Consider the following 20,129-nt stretch of genomic DNA (forward strand, 5'->3'; position numbering starts at 1 on the left):
CCCAGCTCAGGGAGGCAGTGGGGTCTTGGGGATCCAGTGGGGTGGAGGGCACAAAGCCAGGACTCCTGCCTTCTTTCCCAGCTCGGGGAGGCAGTGGGGTCTAGGGGATCCAGTGGGGTGGAGGGCACAAAGCCAGGACTCCTGCCTTCTCTCCCAGCTCGGGGAGGCAGTGGGGTCTAGGGATCCAGTGGGGTGGAGGGCACAAAGCCAGGACTCCTGCCTTCTCTCCCAGCTCGGGGAGGAGGCAGTGGGGTCTAGGGGATCCAGTGGGGTTGAGGGCACAAAGCCAGGACTCCTGCCTTCTCTCCCAGCTCGGGGAGGAGGCAGTGGGGTCTAGGGGATCCAGTGGGGTTGAGGGCACAAAGCCAGGGCTCCTGCCTTCTCTCCCAGCTCGGGGAGGCAGTGGGGTCTAGGGGATCCAGTGGGGTGGAGGGCACGAAGCCAGGGCTCCTGCCTTCTCTCCCAGCTCGGGGAGGGAGTGGGGTCTAGGGGATCCAGTGGGGTGGAGGGCACAAAGCCAGGACTCCTGCCTTCTCTCCCAGCTCGGGGAGGCAGTGGGGTCTAGGGGATCCAGTGGGGTGGAGGGCACAAAGCCAGGACTCCTGCCTTCTCTCCCAGCTTGGGGAGGCAGTGGGGTCTAGGGGATCCAGTGGGGTGGAGGGCACAAAGCCAGGACTCCTGCCTTCTCTCCCAGCTCGGGGAGGCAGTGGGGTCTAGGGGATCCAGTGGGGTGGAGGGCACAAAGCCAGGACTCCTGCCTTCTCTCCCAGCTCGGGGAGGCAGTGGGGTCTAGGGGATCCAGTGGGGTGGAGGGCACAAAGCCAGGACTCCTGCCTTCTCTCCCAGCTCGGGGAGGCAGTGGGGTCTAGGGGATCCAGTGGGGTGGAGGGCACGAAGCCAGGGCTCCTGCCTTCTCTCCCAGCTCGGGGAGGCAGTGGGGTCTAGGGGATCCAGTGGGGTGGAGGGCACAAAGCCAGGACTCCTGCCTTCTCTCCCAGCTCGGGGAGGGAGTGGGGTCTAGGGGATCCAGTGGGGTGGAGGGCACAAAGCCAGGACTCCTGCCTTCTCTCCCAGCTCGGGGAGGCAGTGGGGTCTAGGGGATCCAGTGGGGTGGAGGGCACAAAGCCAGGACTCCTGCCTTCTCTCCCAGCTCGGGGAGGAGGCAGTGGGGTCTAGGGGATCCAGTGGGGTGGAGGGCACGAAGCCAGGGCTCCTGCCTTCTCTCCCAGCTCGGGGAGGCAGTGGGGTCTAGGGGATCCAGTGGGGTGGAGGGCACAAAGCCAGGACTCCTGCCTTCTCTCCCAGCTCGGGGAGGCAGTGGGGTCTAGGGGATCCAGTGGGGTGGAGGGCACAAAGCCAGGACTCCTGCCTTCTCTCCCAGCTCGGGGAGGGGCCTGGTGGGGAGAGGCCCAGAGGGGTTTCTGAGCAGACATGGTGCTTAGGAGTCACCGTGGTGGGGGGCTGGGCTCCTGCATCCCGACCCTGAATCCCCCTCCCTGTAGTTACCGGCTCTCTGGGGCCCCCAACCATGCTGGGCTCGAAGTAGGCGGCTTTCAGGGGGATGCTCTCTGCCACGGGGGGATTTGAGACCTGGAACGAACCAGACACGCTGAGCACAGGCCAGAGCCGGACTGCTCCTCACAGCCAGCAAGAGAACCCAGAAGCCCATGGGACACAGCCCCCCACGGGACCCTGACCCCCACGGGACACAGCCCCCCATGGGACACAGCCCCCCACGGGTCCCTGACCCCACGGGACACAGCCCCCCACGGGTCCCTGACCCCCACGGGACACAGCCCCCCACGGGACGCAGCCCCCCACGGGACGCAGCCCCCCACGGGACGTAGCCCCCCTACCTGCTCCAGCTCCTCAATCTTCTTCTGGGGTGGGGGTGGCTTGTAGGCCGGGGGCCCGTCCAGGCTGCAAGGGGCAGATGGAGGCAGAGAGGTGAATGTGGGTGGAGGCGGGGGGGGTGGGGAAGGCATGTGCCTGAACCCCTTCCCCCCCCCCTCGGATCCTTGAGCGTCCTCAGAACCTTCGCCCCAGGCTGCAGCCCCGGTTCCCACTGCAGGTGCTTGGAGACACTCCCCTCATCCTCCCCCCGGGCAGCGACCCGATCCCCAACCCCTGCGCCCCAGCACCGCCCCGCCCCCTGCGCCCCAGCACCGCCCTGCGCCCCAGCACCGCCCTGCTCCCTGTGCCCCAGCACCACCCTGCTCCCAACCCCTGCGCCCCAGCACCGCCCTGCGCCCCAGCACCGCCCCCCCCGTGCCCCAGCACCGCCCTGTGCCCCAGCACCGCCCCGCTCCCTGCGCCCCAGCACCGCACCGCCCCCTCCGCCCCAGCACCGCCCCGCTCCCTGTGCCCCAGCACCGCCCTGCGCCCCAGCACCGCCCCGATCCCAACCCCTGCGCCCCAGCACCGCCCCGCTCCCTGTGCCCCAGCACCACCCTGCGCCCCAGCACCGCCCCGATCCCAACCCCTGCGCCCCAGCACCGCCCTGCGCCCCAGCACCGCCCCCCCCGTGCCCCAGCACCGCCCTGTGCCCCAGCACCGCCCCGCCCCCTGCGCCCCAGCACCGCCCCGCTCCCTGCGCCCCAGCACCGCACCGCCCCCTCCGCCCCAGCACCGCCCCGCTCCCTGTGCCCCAGCACCGCCCTGCGCCCCAGCACCGCCCCGATCCCAACCCCTGCGCCCCAGCACCGCCCCGCTCCCTGTGGCCCAGCACCACCCTGCGCCCCAGCACCGCCCCGCCCCCTGCGCCCCAGCACCGCCCCGCTCCCTGTGCCCCAGCACCAACCTGCGCCCCAGCACCGCCCTGCGCCCCAGCACCGCCCCGCCTCCTACGCCCCAGCACCACCCTGCGCCCCAGCACCGCCCCAATCCCAACCCCTGCGCCCCAGCACCACCCTGCGCCCCAGCACCGCCCCAATCCCAACCCCTGCGCCCCAGCACCACCCTGCGCCCCAGCACCGCCCCAATCCCAACCCCTGCGCCCCAGCACCGCCCTGATCCCAACCCCTGCACCCCAGCACCGCCCCAATCCCAACCCCTGCGCCCCAGCACCACCCTGCGCCCCAGCACCGCCCCAATCCCAACCCCTGCGCCCCAGCACCGCCCTGCGCCCCAGCACCGCCCCGCTCCCTATGCCCCAGCACCGCCCCGCTCCCTGCGCCCCAGCACCGCCCCGCCCCCTGCGCCCCAGCACCGCCCCGCTCCCTGTGCCCCAGCACCGCCCCGCTCCCAACCCCTGTGCCCCAGCACCGCCCCGATCCCAACCCCTTCGCCCCAGCACCGCCCCGATCCCAACCCCTGCGCCCCAGCACCGCCCCGCTCCCTGCGCCCCAGCACCGCCCTGATCCCCAACCCCTGCGCCCCAGCACCGCCCCGCTCCCTGCGCCCCGGCACCGCCCCGCTCCCAACCCCTGCGCCCCGGCACCGCCCCGATCCCAACCCCTGCGCCCCAGCACCGCCCTGATCCCAACCCCTGCGCCCCGGCACCGCCCCGCTCCCAACCCCTGCGCCCCGGCACCGCCCCGCTCCCTGCGCCCCAGCACCGCCCCGCTCCCAACCCCTGCGCCCCGGCACCGCCCTGATCCCAACCCCTGCGCCCCGGCACCGCCCCGCTCCCAACCCCTGCGCCCCAGCACCGCCCCGATCCCAACCCCTGCGCCCCGGCACCGCCCCGCTCCCTGCGCCCCGGCACCGCCCCGCTCCCAACCCCTGCGCCCCAGCACCGCCCCGCTCCCAACCCCTGCGCCCCAGCACTGCCCCGCTCCCTGCGCCCCAGCACCGCCCCGATCCCAACCCCTGCGCCCCAGCACCGCCCCGATCCCAACCCCTTCGCCCCAGCACCGCCCCGATCCCTGCGCCTCAGCACCGCCCCGCTCCCAACCCCTGCGCCCCAGCACTGCCCCGCTCCCTGCGCCCCGGCACCGCCCCGCTCCCAACCCCTGCGCCCCAGCACTGCCCCGCTCCCTGCGCCCCAGCACCGCCCCGCTCCCAACCCCTGCGCCCCGGCACCGCCCCGCTCCCAACCCCTGCGCCCCAGCACCGCCCCGCTCCCAACCCCTGCGCCCCAGCACCGCCCCGATCCCAACCCCTTCGCCCCAGCACCGCCCCGCTCCCTGCGCCCCGGCACCGCCCCGCTCCCAACCCCTGCGCCCCAGCACTGCCCCGCTCCCTGCGCCCCAGCACCGCCCCGCACCCAACCCCTGCGCCCCGGCACCGCCCCGCTCCCAACCCCTGCGCCCCAGCACCGCCCTGATCCCAACCCCTGCGCCCCGGCACCGCCCCGCTCCCTGCGCCCCGGCACCGCCCCGCTCCCAACCCCTGCGCCCCAGCACCGCCCCGCCCTCAACCCCTGTGCCCCGGCACCGCCCCGCTCCCAACCCCTGCGCCCCAGCACCGCCCCGCCCTCAACCCCTGCGCCCCAGCACCGCCCCGCCCTCAACCCCTGCGCCCCAGCACTGCCCCGCTCCCTGCGCCCCAGCACCACCCCGCTCCCAACCCCTGCGCCCCAGCACCGCCCCGCTCCCAACCCCTGCGCCCCAGCACCGCCCCGCCCTCAACCCCTGTGCCCCAGCACTGCCCTGCTCCCTGCGCCCCAGCACCGCCCCGCTCCCAACCCCTGCGCCCCAGCACTGCCCTGCTCCCTGCGCCCCAGCACCGCCCCGCTCCCAACCCCTGCGCCCCGGCACCGCCCCGCTCCCAACCCCTGCGCCCCAGCACCGCCCTGATCCCAACCCCTGCGCCCCGGCACCGCCCCGCTCCCTGTGCCCCGGCACCGCCCCGCTCCCAACCCCTGCGCCCCAGCACCGCCCCGCCCTCAACCCCTGTGCCCCGGCACCGCCCCGCTCCCAACCCCTGCGCCCCAGCACCGCCCCGCCCTCAACCCCTGCGCCCCAGCACCGCCCCGCCCTCAACCCCTGTGCCCCAGCACTGCCCCGCTCCCTGCGCCCCAGCACCGCCCCACTCCCAACCCCTGCGCCCCGGCACCGCCCCGCTCCCTGCGCCCCAGCACCGCCCCGCTCCCAACCCCTGCGCCCCAGCACTGCCCCGCCCTCAACCCCTGTGCCCCAGCACCGCCCCGCTCCCAACCCCTGCGCCCCAGCACCGCCCTGATCCCAACCCCTGCGCCCCGGCACCGCCCCGCTCCCTGCGCCCCGGCACCACCCCGCTCCCAACCCCTGCGCCCCGGCACCGCCCTGCGCCCCAGCACCGCCCCGCTCCCAACCCCTGCGCCCCAGCACTGCCCCGCTCCCTGCGCCCCAGCACCACCCCGCTCCCAACCCCTGCGCCCCGGCACCGCCCCGCTCCCAACCCCTGCGCCCCGGCACCGCCCCGCTCCCTGCGCCTGCGCCAGAGCCGGCCAGTGGCTCACTCGTCGTCCTGCTCCGCGCGATTCTTCTGCTGCTGGCGGAAGATCAGGACTCCGGTGGCCACCACGGCCACGGCCACGATGGCAGCGATGATGCCGCCGATGATGCCCCCGGTGGTGCCCGCGCCGGCCGTGTTGGGATGGGCTAGAAGAGACAGGGAGGGGGCATGAGGGAGGCGGGCGTGTCCCCCCCGGCCCCCTGTGGGCACAGAGCTCCCTTCCTCTGGCTCCTGCGTCACAGCTCTGCCCTGCCCTAGCCCCCCATAGCTCCCGGTCGGGGGGGTAGGACCCCCCTCCCTGGGGCTCACGCTAGACAATGGGGAGCCCCCTCTGCCAGCCTTGGTTTGCCCCTCCTGGGGTCACAGGCGTTTGTGCTGTCCGAGGGGAGCAGGGTGCAGAGCAGATGAGAACCCCCGAGCCCAGCACCGTCTCCTCAACCGACATCTCACCCCCCTCGGGCTGGCCCCATCCCCCCTCCGGCCCCTCCCCCAGTGCCAGCCCCATCTCCCCGTCCCTCCCCCAGCCCTTCCCCCTGCTGGCATTGGGCTGGGGGTCCCAGCCACTCGCTCTGGCCCAGCCCTTAGGCCCCCACCAGGTGGCGCTGCCAGGCTGCTCTCTGGCCCCCAGCCCATAGGGTCCCGGGCAGCGGGCTGGGAAGCAGTGGACCCCACTCTGAGAGGGCAGTGGGGACCAGCGGGTAGAGCAGGGTGGAGGCGGAGGGCCAGGATTCGTGGGTGCAGAAACCCCCGGCTCCGGAATCAGCACTTTCAAGCTGCTGAGTTTCAGAGGAGCCCAAGGAGCCGGCGAGCCAGACCCCTGGCTGCCCCAGGAACTCTTGTGCGGGGGGGGGGGGGGGGGCTGTCTGCTCTGTGACCGGGTCCCTGCGCTGGGCTGGGATCCCACTGACTCCCCCACGTGTGCGTTGGCCCAGACACCCAGGGAACAAGGCTCTTCCCAGGGGAGACAAAGGGAGGGAGGGGGAGACGGCACCCGGCTGGGGGCGGGGCCGGGGCAGTTTCTGGCTGGGAAACATGAAGGGAACAGACTAAGCTGGGTGCTGAGGGGCGATGGACCCTGCCCCAAGGGGCGCCCTGGCCCGGACTCCTGTAGCCACCTCACGTCTGGGCTGGGCTGTCCCGGAGACGCAATACCCCCCCCCCCCGTTCCACTGGCCGGTGGAGTCTGTTCTGGCTGCTCCGAGGTGCAGGACTGGGGGGTCCCCGACCACACCCCTTGTCTGGGGGTCCCTGGCCCCAGGAAACGCTCCCCAACTCTCCCCAGCTGAGAGCTGATGCCCGGCCCAGGGTAGAGGGAAGAAGGCAGGGGCTGGCAGGTCGTGGATGTCGGGCCCTGGGTCTTGCTGCTACAGGGGATCAGTGGGGGTGCCAAGGCAGCTACCTGCCCAGCCTGCCCCAGAAGCCACTTCTAGGAGGGAGGGAGGGAGGGGGAATGCCCCGGGCTGCACACACTGCCCCTACCCCAGCACACTCCCATTGGCTGGGAACTGCCGCTGGCTGCGTCCGGGGCAGCATGGTCTGTGGGGCCTTTGGCTCCCCCTCCTCCGGGAGCCGCTCAAAGCCAGAGGCCCCTGCTGCCCCCGAAGCTGAGCCGCAGCCCCACCCGGAGCCCACACGCTGCTCCGACACCAACCGTTTTCTTCAGCTGGGCCGTGAGAAAACCTGCTTGAAAACGGCTGGTTGAGCCTGCAGGTGCCACAGCGAGGCGCCTCCCGTGGGGGGGACGGGGGGTAAGGAACAGGGCTGCGGGCTCCCCGGCCGGCCTTGGGCCCGTCCTTCCTGCCTCGCTGGAGCCGGGGTGTCTTCCCTATGGAAGGGCCGTGCCTGGGCACCCACCCCTGCTCCCCCCACGCACCCAAGGTAGAACCCAGGCGTGCAGGACCCCCCACGCTCCAGGAGAGAGTACAAGCCCAACCAGGCTGGCTCAGACCAAAAGCCCATCTGGCCCAGCATCCTGCCTGCGACAGCGGTCCCTGCCAGGGGCCCAGAGAGAGGAAACAGAGTGACCCCCCACTGTCGCCCACTCCCAGCCTGACCTACAACGCCAGGGACACCAGCCCTGCCCTGGCTAATGGCCACTGATGGACCCAACCTTCATAGGTGGATCTCACAGGGTTCCAAAAAGAGCTCAAGTCCTGATCTTCACAGTCTCCTCTGGCAAGGAGTTCCACAGGTTAACTGTGCACTGTATAAGGAAATGCTTCCTTCACCTTGAACCTGCTGCCCATTAATGTCATTGGGTGTTAGGAGAACCCAGCCCGGCTAACCACTAGCCCACTCCCAGGGGTTTGGCTGACAGGAGGAGGGGCAGGGAGCGGTGCTGCCTGGGTAGGTGTGGGAAAGGCAGCAGAAGGGGGGGCTGGGTCAGGGTCAGCCCTCCCCCGCGAGCGAAAGGGAGGAGACGGAGCCAAGTTTCACTGTGTGCCGGGGAGACGAAATACCAAAGCAGTGAAATCAGGCAGGGACACCCTCCCCCGCCCTGGCTCCCTCCAGGGCCTCCGCCCCCCACCAGGGCTGGGAGCCGAGCAGGCCGGTTATCGGATCTCGCCTCCTCCCCGTGGGAACAAAGTCCGACTCCCCGGGCCTGGCTCCCTGCCAGATGCAGCCGGCCCCCCTCCCCGCAGCCAGCTCCGCCCCCACCCTCCACACCTGCAGCCGGCCCCCCTCCCCGCAGCCAGCTCCGCCCCCACCCTCCACACCTGCAGCCGGCCCCCCTCCCCGCAGCCAGCTCCGCCCCCACCCTCCGCACCTGCAGCCGGCCCCCCCTGCCCGCAGCCAGCTCCGCCCCCACCCTCCACACCTGCAGCCGGCCCCCCTCCCCGCAGCCAGCTCCGCCCCCACCCTCCGCACCTGCAGCCGGCCCCCCCTGCCCTGCAGCCAGCTCCGCCCCCACCCTCCGCACCTGCAGGCGGCCCCCCTCCCCGCAGCCAGCTCCCCTCCCCGCAGCCAGCTCCGCCCCCACCCTCCACACCTGCAGCCGGCCCCCCCTGCCCGCAGCCAGCTCCCCTCCCCGCAGCCAGCTCCGCCCCCACCCTCCGCACCTGCAGCCGGCCCCCCCTCCCCGCAGCCAGCCCCCCTCCCCGCAGCCAGCTCCGCCCCCACCCTCCGCACCTGCAGGCGGCCCCCCTCCCCGCAGCCAGCTCCCCTCCCCGCAGCCAGCTCCGCCCCCACCCTCCACACCTGCAGCCGGCCCCCCCTCCCCGCAGCCAGCTCCCCTCCCCGCAGCCAGCTCCGCCCCCACCCTCCGCACCTGCAGGCGGCCCCCCTCCCCGCAGCCAGCTCCCCTCCCCGCAGCCAGCTCCGCCCCCACCCTCCGCACCTGCAGCCGGCCCCCCGCCCCGCAGCCAGCTCCCTTCCCCGCAGCCAGCTCCGCCCCCACCCTCCACACCTGCAGCCGGCCCCCCCTGCCCGCAGCCAGCCCCCCTCCCCGCAGCCAGCTCCGCCCCCACCCTCCGCACCTGCAGCCGGCCCCCCCTCCCCGCAGCCAGCTCCGCCCCCACCCTCCGCACCTGCAGCCGGCCCCCCCTCCCCGCAGCCAGCTCCCCTCCCCGCAGCCAGCTCCGCCCCCACCCTCCGCACCTGCAGCCGGCCCCCCCTCCCCGCAGCCAGCCCCCCTCCCCGCAGCCAGCTCCGCCCCCACCCTCCGCACCTGCAGGCGGCCCCCCTCCCCGCAGCCAGCTCCCCTCCCCGCAGCCAGCTCCGCCCCCACCCTCCACACCTGCAGCCGGCCCCCCCTCCCCGCAGCCAGCTCCCCTCCCCGCAGCCAGCTCCGCCCCCACCCTCCGCACCTGCAGGCGGCCCCCCTCCCCGCAGCCAGCTCCCCTCCCCGCAGCCAGCTCCGCCCCCACCCTCCGCACCTGCAGCCGGCCCCCCGCCCCGCAGCCAGCTCCCTTCCCCGCAGCCAGCTCCGCCCCCACCCTCCACACCTGCAGCCGGCCCCCCCTGCCCGCAGCCAGCCCCCCTCCCCGCAGCCAGCTCCGCCCCCACCCTCCGCACCTGCAGCCGGCCCCCCCTCCCCGCAGCCAGCTCCGCCCCCACCCTCCGCACCTGCAGCCGGCCCCCCCTCCCCGCAGCCAGCTCCGCCCCCACCCTCCGCACCTGCAGCCGGCCCCCCCTGCCCGCAGCCAGCCCCCCTCCCCGCAGCCAGCTCCGCCCCCACCCTCCGCACCTGCAGCCGGCCCCCCCTCCCCGCAGCCAGCTCCGCCCCCACCCTCCACACCTGCAGCCAGCCCCCCTCCCCGCAGCCAGCTCCGCCCCCACCCTCCGCACCTGCAGCCGGCCCCCCCTCCCCGCAGCCAGCTCCGCCCCCACCCTCCACACCTGCAGCCAGCCCCCCTCCCCGCAGCCAGCTCCGCCCCCACCCTCCGCACCTGCAGCCGGCCCCCCCTGCCCGCAGCCAGCCCCCCTCCCCGCAGCCAGCTCCGCCCCCACCCTCCACACCTGCAGCCAGCCCCCCTCCCCGCAGCCAGCTCCGCCCCCACCCTCCGCACCTGCAGCCGGCCCCCCTCCCCGCAGCCAGCCCCCCTCCCCGCAGCCAGCTCCGCCCCCACCCTCCACACCTGCAGCCGGCCCCCCCTGCCCGCAGCCAGCCCCCCTCCCCGCAGCCAGCTCCGCCCCCACCCTCCGCACCTGCAGCCGGCCCCCCCTGCCCGCAGCCAGCCCCCCTCCCCGCAGCCAGCTCCGCCCCCACCCTCCGCACCTGCAGCCGGCCCCCCCTGCCCGCAGCCAGCCCCCCTCCCCGCAGCCAGCTCCGCCCCCACCCTCCGCACCTGCAGCCGGCCCCCCCTCCCCGCAGCCAGCTCCGCCCCCACCCTCCGCACCTGCAGCCGGCCCCCCTCCCCGCAGCCAGCCCCCCCCTCCCCGCAGCCAGCTCCGCCCCCACCCTCCGCACCTGCAGCCGGCTCCCCCTCCCCGCAGCCAGCTCCGCCCCCACCCTCCACACCTGCAGCCGCCCCCCCTGCCCGCAGCCAGCCCCCCCACCCTGCAGCCAGCTCCGCCCCCACCCCCTGGCACCTGCAGCCGGCCCAACCCCTACCCACCTGCCCCTGCCAACAGCTCTGCCCCCACCCTTCTGCACCAGCAGTCAGCATGCCCTCCCAGCCAGCTCTGCCCCACCCTTCTGCACCTACACCCAGCCTGCCCCCACCCCTGTAGCCAGCTCTTCCCCCACCCCTCTACACCAGCAACCAGCCCTCCCCCCCGCCCACAGCCAATTCTGCCCCCACCTCCCTGCCCTTGCAGCCAGCCCAGCCCGTGCCCCCAACCCTGCCCCCTACCCCTGCATCCAGCTCTCTCCTCTAGCCCTGCAGTCCCTGTGCTGCTGTGCCCAGCTCTCTGCTCCCTACCCTGCCCCTCCAGGGGCCATGGGCCAGACCCTTGGGCTCCCCCTTTCCCTCCCATGCTATGGGGCCCTGAGACCTTCCCAGCTGTGACCCCGAGGTCCCCAAACTCCCTCCTGGGCTGCTGGGCCTCAAGAGCCTCCCCCCTCCCCCCAGTTCCCTCCTGGGCTCTGGAGCCCTGAGCCACCTTAATTGATCCTGGCGGCTTGGAGAACCCCAACCCAGGCTAGTGACCCCTCCCAAAGGGGAGGACAGAACAATGGTTAGAGCGCGCCTGGGACTCAGGAGTCCCATGCCACGTGCGCAGGGGCCACGTGACAGGCCCTGGCTGGCTGCACCCGGCTTTGAGGTCCCTGGAGGAGCAGTCGCCTCACCTGGCTGAAGGGTTTGGCCACGACAGGTGAATCCCCCCAACAGGCCAGAGGCGAGGGGGGACGATGAGACTGAAATAGGGGCTGGTACTTCCCCCTTGGAATAAACAGGAACACAGCCCAGCTCCCGGGGGGGGGGGGGGGAAAGGAATTCGCTCCGGCCCCACCTAGGGATCGGTTAATCGAAGTCGAGCAACCTCACGAATTCTTATGGGTCGAGAGGCGGCAGCCAGCGCTCCAGCCCCTCCCCCGTGTGTCAGAGGAGCGACGTGGGGCTCCGGGCGGGGGCTGGTCCATGGGGGAGATGGGGACAGTCTATGGCATGAACCCAATGGGGTAAGCGGCTGCACTGTCCCCCCCCAGCTCCACCCGCCGCTTTGTTCCAGGTGGCTCCGAAGGGACCCAGGGAGAGGTGGCTCCCTGCCAGGGCAGCCCCACAGGGACGTAGGCGGAGGTGGGGGCGGGGAGGCTGACCTGGCTGGAGACGGGGGGGGGGGGGCACTGGCCTGGCTCCCTGAGGTGGGGGGGGCACTGGCCTGGCTCCCTGAGTCGGGGGGGGGCACTGGCCTGGCTCCCTGAGGTGGGGGGGGGCACTGGCCTGGCTCCCTGAGTCGGGGGGGGGGCACTGGCATGGCTCCCTGAGTCGGGGGGGGGGCACTGGCATGGCTCCCTGAGTCGGGGGGGGGGGGAATTGGCATGCCTGGAGACTGGCTGAGGCGGGGGGGCACTGGCCTGGCTCCCTGAGTCGGGGGTGGGGGCACTGGCCTGGCTCCCTGAGGCGGGGGGGGGGGCACTGGCCTGGCTCCCTGAGGCGGGGGGGGGCACTGGCCTGGCTCCCTGAGGCGGGGGGGGGGGGGCACTGGCCTGGCTCCCTGAGGCGGGGGGGGGGGCACTGGCCTGGCTCCCTGAGGCGGGGGGGAGGGGCACTGGCCTGGCTCCCTGAGGCGGGGGAGGGGCACTGGCCTGGCTCCCTGAGGCGGGGGGGGGCCACTGGCCTGGCTCCCTGAGGCGGGGGGGGGGCACTGGCATGGCTCCCCGAGTCGGGGGGGGGGGGGGAATTGGCATGCCTGGAGACTGGCTGAGGCGGGGGGGCACTGGCCTGGCTCCCTGAGGCGGGGGGGGCACTGGCCTGGCTCCCTGAGGCGGGAGGGGGCACTGGCATGGCTCCCTGAGGCGGGGGGGGCACTGGCCTGGCTCCCTGAGGCGGGGGGGGCACTGGCCTGGCTCCCTGAGGCGGGGGGGCACTGGCCTGGCTCCCTGAGGCGGGGGGGGGGCACTGGCCTGGCTCCCTGAGGCGGGGGGGGCACTGGCCTGGCTCCCTGAGGCGGGGGGCAGGCTGCGCCCTTCATGCAGGGGACTTGGCGTGTGGCCCCAGCAGCCCAGTGGCACTGAGCAGCCCCCACCCCGGGCATTGGCCACACGCCGGGCGGCGCCTGGGAAAACCCCACGTCCTCCTGCCGCCTATTTTTAGCTCCTGCACCTTCCTCCTCAGCTCAGCAGCTGGAAAGGGGGGCTGGGCCGGCCCCGGGGGGGGGGCACTGGAGAAGAGGGAGTGGCCCCGGGGGGGGGGCACTGGAGAAGAGGGAGTGGCCCCGGAAAGGGGGGGACTGGAGAAGAGGGAGTGGCCCCGGGGGGGGGGACTGGAGAAGAGGGAGTGGCCCCGGGAAGGGGGGGACTGGAGAAGAGGGAGTGGCCCCGGGTAGGGGGGCACTGGAGAAGAGGGAGTGGCCCCGGGAAGGGGGGCACTGGAGAAGAGGGAGTGGCCCTGGGGGGGGGGGGCACTGGAGAAGAGGGAGTGGCCCCGGGAAGGGGGGGACTGGAGAAGAGGGAGTGGCCCCGGGTAGGGGGGCACTGGAGAAGAGGGAGTGGCCCCGGGAAGGGGGGCACTGGAGAAGAGGGAGTGGCCCTGGGGGGGGGGGCACTGGAGAAGAGGGAGTGGCCCCGGGATGGCTGCTGCCTCCTGTCAGGTCCCAGCCCTTGGCAACATCAAAGCCCATGTGGATCAGGCTTGGGGGAGGGTCACCTTGTATCCACCCCCCAGAATCTGGGGCATGGGGGTTCTCATGGGGCAGACCCCCCCATGGCTCATCTCCCCAGCAGCCCTGGCTCTCTGGCTACTTCCCAACTGGCCATGGGGGGCTCCTGAGCAGCTTCCCCCTCAACCCGCCCCCAGCTGGGCAGGGTGGCCAGGCCCGGGGGGGGGGATTCAGGTCAGCTCCCCGGGTTGTGGTGACAAGAGGCAGGTGCCCCCCCCCGCTTCAGAAAGACTGAGGTTCCTGAAGGGCGGGGCCCATGTCTGGGCCCTCCTACCCGCACGGAGCATGGCCAGCTAGCAGCAGGCTCACCCCACATAAAGGAAGTGACCCCCAGAGGCACGTGAGTCAGCGGAACTCCCTGCTACCAGGGACAGAGCAGCAGCCCAGTGCGGGGTCAGGCTGAGCCCTGTCGAGGGGAACGGCCAGGAGAACCCTGCGGGACGGGGGACGGGCCCTTGCTTGGCTGCTGCTAGAAGGCTGCGGGTTCGTGGCTGGGCGGCGGGGCCCAGGCCTTTAGGGGCCCTGAGGTGGGAGCAGGCAATTGGCTCCCGTGCGTCCCAGTCCCAGCACCCCGGAGCCGCTATGAGCGCTCAGCTGGTGCTGCAGGGTCAGGGCCAGAGGAGCAGCAGCAGTGGGGGGGCGGGACGTGTCCCACAACAGACCACACAGCTGGAGCACTAGGGGAGTCCCAGCAGGGAGGGGACGGTGCAGGGGGAAGAGGGGCAGATCCTGGCAGTGGAGGGGGGGAGCAGCCCGCTGGGGGGGGGCTGGGGAGAAGCCCCAGCACAAAACCAGAAGAGCAAGTCTGGGGACCCCTTACCAGCATCCCGCTTCCCCCAGCCTGGCCCCAGCCCCTCAGCGCCGTTAAGCACAAACCACAAGCCACATTTCACTCGTGAGCAGATGCCGCACTCGGGCCATGGGCCCCAAACCACAGACACCTGCCTGACACCCGCTGGGTCTCCCCAGTGCACAGACTCTGCCCAGCCCCCTCCGGGCGCCAGGCGGTGCCGGAGCAGAGAGCAAGAGCGACCTCCCGGCCGGCACCACGGCAGCGGTTTCCCAATGCAGCCCTGGGGCGGCCCCCACGGACCGCGAGCCGGGGGCAGCTGGCTGAAGTGGAAATTTCTGAGCATTTGCTGTTTACGCACCGGAAAGCACCAGCCCTGGCGCTGGGAAGTTTCCTGCCACAGAAGTAAATTCTGCCCCGCTCCAGGGAGAGGGGGATTCACTGTGTCCACCGCCCAGACTCCCCCATCCTGCTGACGCCTTTCCTTCCTCCCCACACTCAGAGCCCCCCGCGGACCCTCCGAAAACACATCCCCCCCGCCATCCCTCTGGCAAGGAGAGGAGACAGGCTCAGCCCAGGCTCCAAGGACACTTTATTACACACCAGAGGGGACAGACTCCCACGGTACCACAACAACCACACGCGTGAAAGAACCCTGGGGCTTTGGGACCCCCGCGCGGTGACGGAGGGAGCATGGCGGGGGCTGTCGCACACTGACATTGGGAGAGACGGAGAACCAGGGACCCTCCACGGCTGGGGGCTGCAGGGAAGCCCCCCAAAACTGAGGGGAGTGACCAGGTGCACCCCAGAGAACCCCCCAAAGCTGGGGGGTCACACTTTCCTGCTCCCATCCCAGGAGAGGCTGATACAGGCAGTTCCATGGCTCATCTTTGAAAGTGGGAGCCAGGCTGGGCCCCTGGGAGCCTCCCCGCCCGAGGCTGACACCAGGCTTGCGAAGGACTCAGCTGTACAAAAACTAAGGCAGCAGCACGAAGCTTCCTGTTGGGTGTGGGGGGAGGGGTGTCATCGCCCCATCCTGCCCCCCACTCCAGGGTCCCCAGAACTCAGGGTGGTGAACCACAGGGCGGTGAAGCACGGGGACAAGTTGCTTGGGGGTCGTGCAGTCTCTACCGCTAGAGACACTGAAGAGCAGGCTGGACAGACACCTGCCAGGGAGGATCTATGGGGCTGGGCCCTGCCGTGGGGCAGGGGGCTGGACTCGCCGCCTCACGAGGCCCCTGCCCGTTCTGTGATTCTCTGCCAGGCCTGGCACACAGGAGCCAGGGAGCTGCTTCTCCGCCATCACGGCCGGCAGCCACGTCCCAGGGGGTTTCCACAGCCCCCTTGCCCCGAGTTAATCCATCTCTGCTCCCCTGTCTCTCGAGGGGCCCCGTTGTCCGGCAGGGCGGTCACACGTAGACAGCTGTCTTGGAGATGATGGAGCCGTCGTGCTGCGACTCCATGTCGTCCTCTTCATAGTTCCTGGGAGCACCGTGCCCAGGGGGCGCATTGAGCCACAACATGGGCCCCAGCTCGTCAGCTCGCTCCTCCTCCTCCTTATGCTGCTGGTGGGGGGAGCCGTAGGGGCCAGGCCGCTCCCCAGGGGCCCCCTCGCCCGGCGCAGCCTTGAGGGGCCGGTCCAGCTCCAAGTGAGGCGGGGCGGCCCCGTTTCCAAAGACGCGGGTGGTGGGGTCATAGGTGCCCTTGGTCGGGGGGCGGGTGCGGCGCCGCCGGAGCAGGAAGAACACCAGAGCCCCCAGCAGGGCAAGGGCCAGGATGCCCCCGACGACACCCCCAGCCACGGCCCCGGCGCTGCTCTGCTGCCTCACGGGGTGCTCTGGAGTAGAGAAAAGATGGGGGCAGGGGTCACTCTCCGAGCTCCGGACGCCGCTGGGCAGAAGAGCCGTGGATGGAGCCGTGGGCAGGGGGGTGGGTCGTGGCGTCCAACGCGGTGCTTCTACGCGGAGCCAGGTCCTTCTGAGGCCGAGACGGGGTCTCCCCACCCACCCCGGCCAGTGCCCCACTCGCGCTCCGCTTGCACCCCCCTCCGCAGCGCATCTGGCTGTCGGCACACGCCCCGCCTCCTGCCCCACAATGCACCTGGCTGCGGGCACAGCCCCGCCTCCTGGCCCCACAATGCACCTGGCTGCGGGCACACGCCCCCCCTCCTGCCCCACAATGCACCTGGCTGCGGGCCCATGCCCCGCCTCCTGCCCCACAATGCACCTGGCTGCGGGCACAGCCCCGCCTCCTGCCCCACAATGCACCTGGCCACGGGCACATGCCCTTTTCTCTGCCCCACAATGCACCTGGCTGCGGGCACATGCCCCGCCTCCTGCCCCACAATGCACCTGGCTGCGGGCACAGCCCCGCCTCCTGCCCCACAATGCACCTGGCCACGGGCACATGCCCTTTCCTCTGCCCCACAATGCACCTGGCTGCGGGCACACGCCCCGCCTCCTGCCCCACAATGCACCTGGCCACGGGCACACGCCCCGACTCCTGCCCCACAATGCACCTGGCCGCGGGCCCATGCCCCGCCTCCTGCCCCACAATGCACCTGGCTGCGGGCCCATGCCCCGCCTCCTGCCCCACAATGCACCTGGCTGCGGGCACACGCCCCGCCTCCTGGCCCCACAATGCACCTGGCCACGGGCACATGCCCTTTCCTCTGCCCCACAATGCACCTGGCCGCGGGCACATGCCCTTTCCTCTGCCCCACAATGCACCTGGCTGCGGGCACACGCCCTGCCCTCTGCCCCACAATGCACCTGGCTGCGGGCCCATACCCCGCCTCCTGCCCCACAATGCACCTGGCTGCGGGCCCACACCCCGCCTCCTGCCCCACAATGCACCTGGCTGCGGGCACACGCCCCGCCTCCTGCCCTACAATGCACCTGGCTGCGGGCCCATGCCCCGCCTCCTGCCCCACAATGCACCTGGCTGCGGGCCCACGCCCCGCCTCCTGCCCCACAATGCACCTGGCTGCGGGCCCACGCCCCGCCTCCTGCCCCACAATGCACCTGGCTGCGGGCACACGCCCCGCGTCCTGCCCCACAATGCACCTGGCTGCGGGCACATGCCCTTTCCTCTGCCCAACAATGCACCTGGCTGCGGGCACACGCCCCGCCTCCTGCCCCACAATGCACCTGGCTGCGGGCACATGCCCCGCCTCCTGCCCCACAATGCACCTGGCTGCGGGCACATGCCCTTTCTTCTGCCCAACAATGCACCTGGCTGCGGGCACACGCCCCGCCTCCTGCCCCACAATGCACTTGGCTGCGGGCACATGCCCCGCCTCCTGCCCCACAATGCACCTGGCTGTGGGCACATGCCCTTTCCTCTGCCCCACAATGCACCTGGCTGCGGGCACACGCCCCGCCTCCTGCCACACAATGCACCTGGCTAGATATATGCTCCACCCCCTCAGCCCGCAATGCATCTGGCTGCAGACACATACTCTCCCCCCGTCCCACAATGCACCTGGCTGCAGGCATGTACCACGTCCCCTGCCCAACAATGCACCTGGCTATGGACACATGCTTCCCCCCCCACCCCACAATGCAACTGGTTTCAGACACCTACCCCGCCCTCTGCCCCACAATGCACCTGGCTGTGGGCACATGCCACGCCTCCTGCCCCACAATGCTTCCCCTCCCCCACAATGCACCTGGCTACAGACACGTTTCCCCCCCTCCCCACAATGCACCTGGCTACAGACACATGGTCCACACCCCCACCCCACAATGCACCTGGCTACAGACACATGGTCCACACCCCTCCCCACAATGCACCTGTCCACAGACACATGCTTCCCCCCCTCCCCACAATGCACCTGTCCACAGACACATGGTCCACACCCCCTCCCCACAATGCACCTGTCCACAGACACATGCTTCTCCCCCTCCTCACAATGCACCTGTCCACAGACACATGGTCCACACCCCCACCCCACAATGCACCTGGCTACAGACACATGGTCCACACCCCTCCCCACAATGCACCTGGCTACAGACACATGGTCCACACCCCCACCCCACAATGCACCTGTCCACAGACACATGCTTCCCCCCCTCCCCACAATGCACCTGTCCACAGACACATAGTCCACACCCCCACCCCACAATGCACCTGTCCACAGACACATGCTTCTCCCCTCCCCACAATGCACCTGTCCACAGACACATGCTTCCCCCCTCCCCACAATGCACCTGTCCAGAGACACATGGTCCACTCCCCTCTCCACAATGCACCTGGCTACAGACACATGGTCCACTCCCCCTCCCCACAATGCACCTGGCTACAGACACATGGTCCACTCCCCCTCCCCACAATGCACCTGGCTACAGACCCCTCCCCACAATGCACCTGGCTACAGACACATGCTTCCCCCCTCCCCACAATGCACCTGTCCACAGACACATGGTCCACTCCCCCTCCCCACAATGCACCTGTCCACAGACACATGGTCCACACCCCTCCCCACAATGCACCTGGCAACAGACACATGGTCCACTCCCCCACCCCACAATGCACCTGGCTACAGACACATTGTCCACACCCCCTCCCCACAATGTACCTGGCTACAGACACATGGTCCACTCCCCCACCCCACAATGCACCTGGCTACAGACACATTGTCCACACTCCCACCCCACAATGCACCTGGCTACAGACACATGCTTTCCCCCCCTCCCCACAATGCACCTGTCCACAGACACATGGTCCACACCCCCACCCCACAATGCACCTGGCTACAGACACATGCTTCCCCCCATCCCCACAATGCACCTGGCTACAGACACATGGTCCACACCCGCCCCCCACAATGCACCTGGCTACAGACACATGGTCCACACCCGCCCCCCCACAATGCACCTGGCTACAGACACATGGTCCACACCCCCACCCCACAATGCACCTGGCTACAGACACATGCTTCCCCCCATCCCCACAATGCACCTGGCTACAGACACATGGTCCACACCCGCCCCCCCACAATGCACCTGGCTACAGACACATGGTCCACACCTCCCCCCCCACAATGCACCTGGCTACAGACACATGGTCCACTCCCCCCCCACAATGCACCTGGCTACAGACACATGGTCCACACTCCCACCCCACAATGCATCTGTCCACAGACACATGGTCCATTCCCCTCCCCACAATGCACCTGGCTACAGACCCCTCCCCACAATGCACCTGGCTACAGACACATGGTCCACACCCCCACCCCACAATGCACCTGTCCACAGACACATGGTCCACTCCCCTCCCCACAATGCACCTGGCTACAGACACATGCTTCCCCCTCCCCACAATGCAGCTGGCTACAGACACATGGTCCACTCCCCCTCCCCACAATGCATCTGTCCACAGACACATGCTTCCCCCCCCACACAATGCACCTGGCCACAGACACATGGTCCACACCCCCACCCCACAATGCACCTGGCTACAGACACATGGTCCACTCCCCCCCCACAATGCACCTGTCCACAGACACATGGTCCACTCCCCTCCCCACAATGCACCTGTCCACAGACGCATGGACCACTCTCCTCCCCACAATGCACCTGGCTACAGACACATGGTCCACACCCCTCCCCACAATGCACCTGTCCACAGACGCATGGACCACTCTCCTCCCCACAATGCACCTGGCTACAGACACATGGTCCACACCCCTCCCCACAATGCACCTGTCCACAGACGCATGGACCACTCCCCTCCCCACAATGCACCTGTCCACAGACACATGCTTCCCCCTCCCCACAATGCACCTGTCCACAGACACATGGTCCACTCCCCCCCCACAATGCACCTGTCCACAGACACATGGTCCACTCCCCTCCCCACAATGCACCTGGCTACAGACACATGCTTCCCCTCCCCACAATGCACCTGGCTACAGACACACGGTCCACACCCCCACCCCACAATGCACCTGTCCACAGACACATGGTCCACTCCCCCTCCCCACAATGCACCTGGATACAGACACATGGTCCACTCCCCCTCCCCACAATGCACCTGGCTACAGACCCCTCCCCACAATGCACCTGGCTACAGACACATGGTCCACACTCCCCCCCCACAATGCACCTGGCTACAGACACATGGTCCACTCCCCTCCCCACAATGCATCTGGCTACAGACACATGGTCCACTCCACCTCCCCACAATGCACCTG

General features: G+C 70.8%; 1 protein-coding gene across 2 annotated transcripts in view; it reads right to left on the reverse strand.

Annotated features, from left to right (window-relative positions):
• NECTIN2 (nectin cell adhesion molecule 2) overlaps window positions 1-20,129 on the reverse strand; it is a 61,283-nt gene that overhangs the window by 13,751 nt on the left and 27,403 nt on the right. Inside the window, exons 6-8 of one of the 2 annotated variants that reach the window (XM_075915948.1) lie at window positions 5,384-5,525; window positions 1,857-1,920; window positions 1,507-1,590 (exon numbers count right to left, since the gene is read on the reverse strand). In XM_075915948.1, the coding sequence (XP_075772063.1) occupies window positions 1,507-1,590; window positions 1,857-1,920; window positions 5,384-5,525 (290 nt within the window). Of the gene's footprint in view, window positions 1-1,506; window positions 1,591-1,856; window positions 1,921-5,383; window positions 5,526-14,507; window positions 15,771-20,129 lie in introns of those variants that run through there. The other variant, XM_075915950.1, reaches the window with a different exon arrangement.

Source organism: Pelodiscus sinensis, unplaced genomic scaffold, assembly GCF_049634645.1.
Source record: "Pelodiscus sinensis isolate JC-2024 unplaced genomic scaffold, ASM4963464v1 ctg73, whole genome shotgun sequence".
Lineage (NCBI taxonomy): Eukaryota > Metazoa > Chordata > Testudines > Trionychidae > Pelodiscus > Pelodiscus sinensis.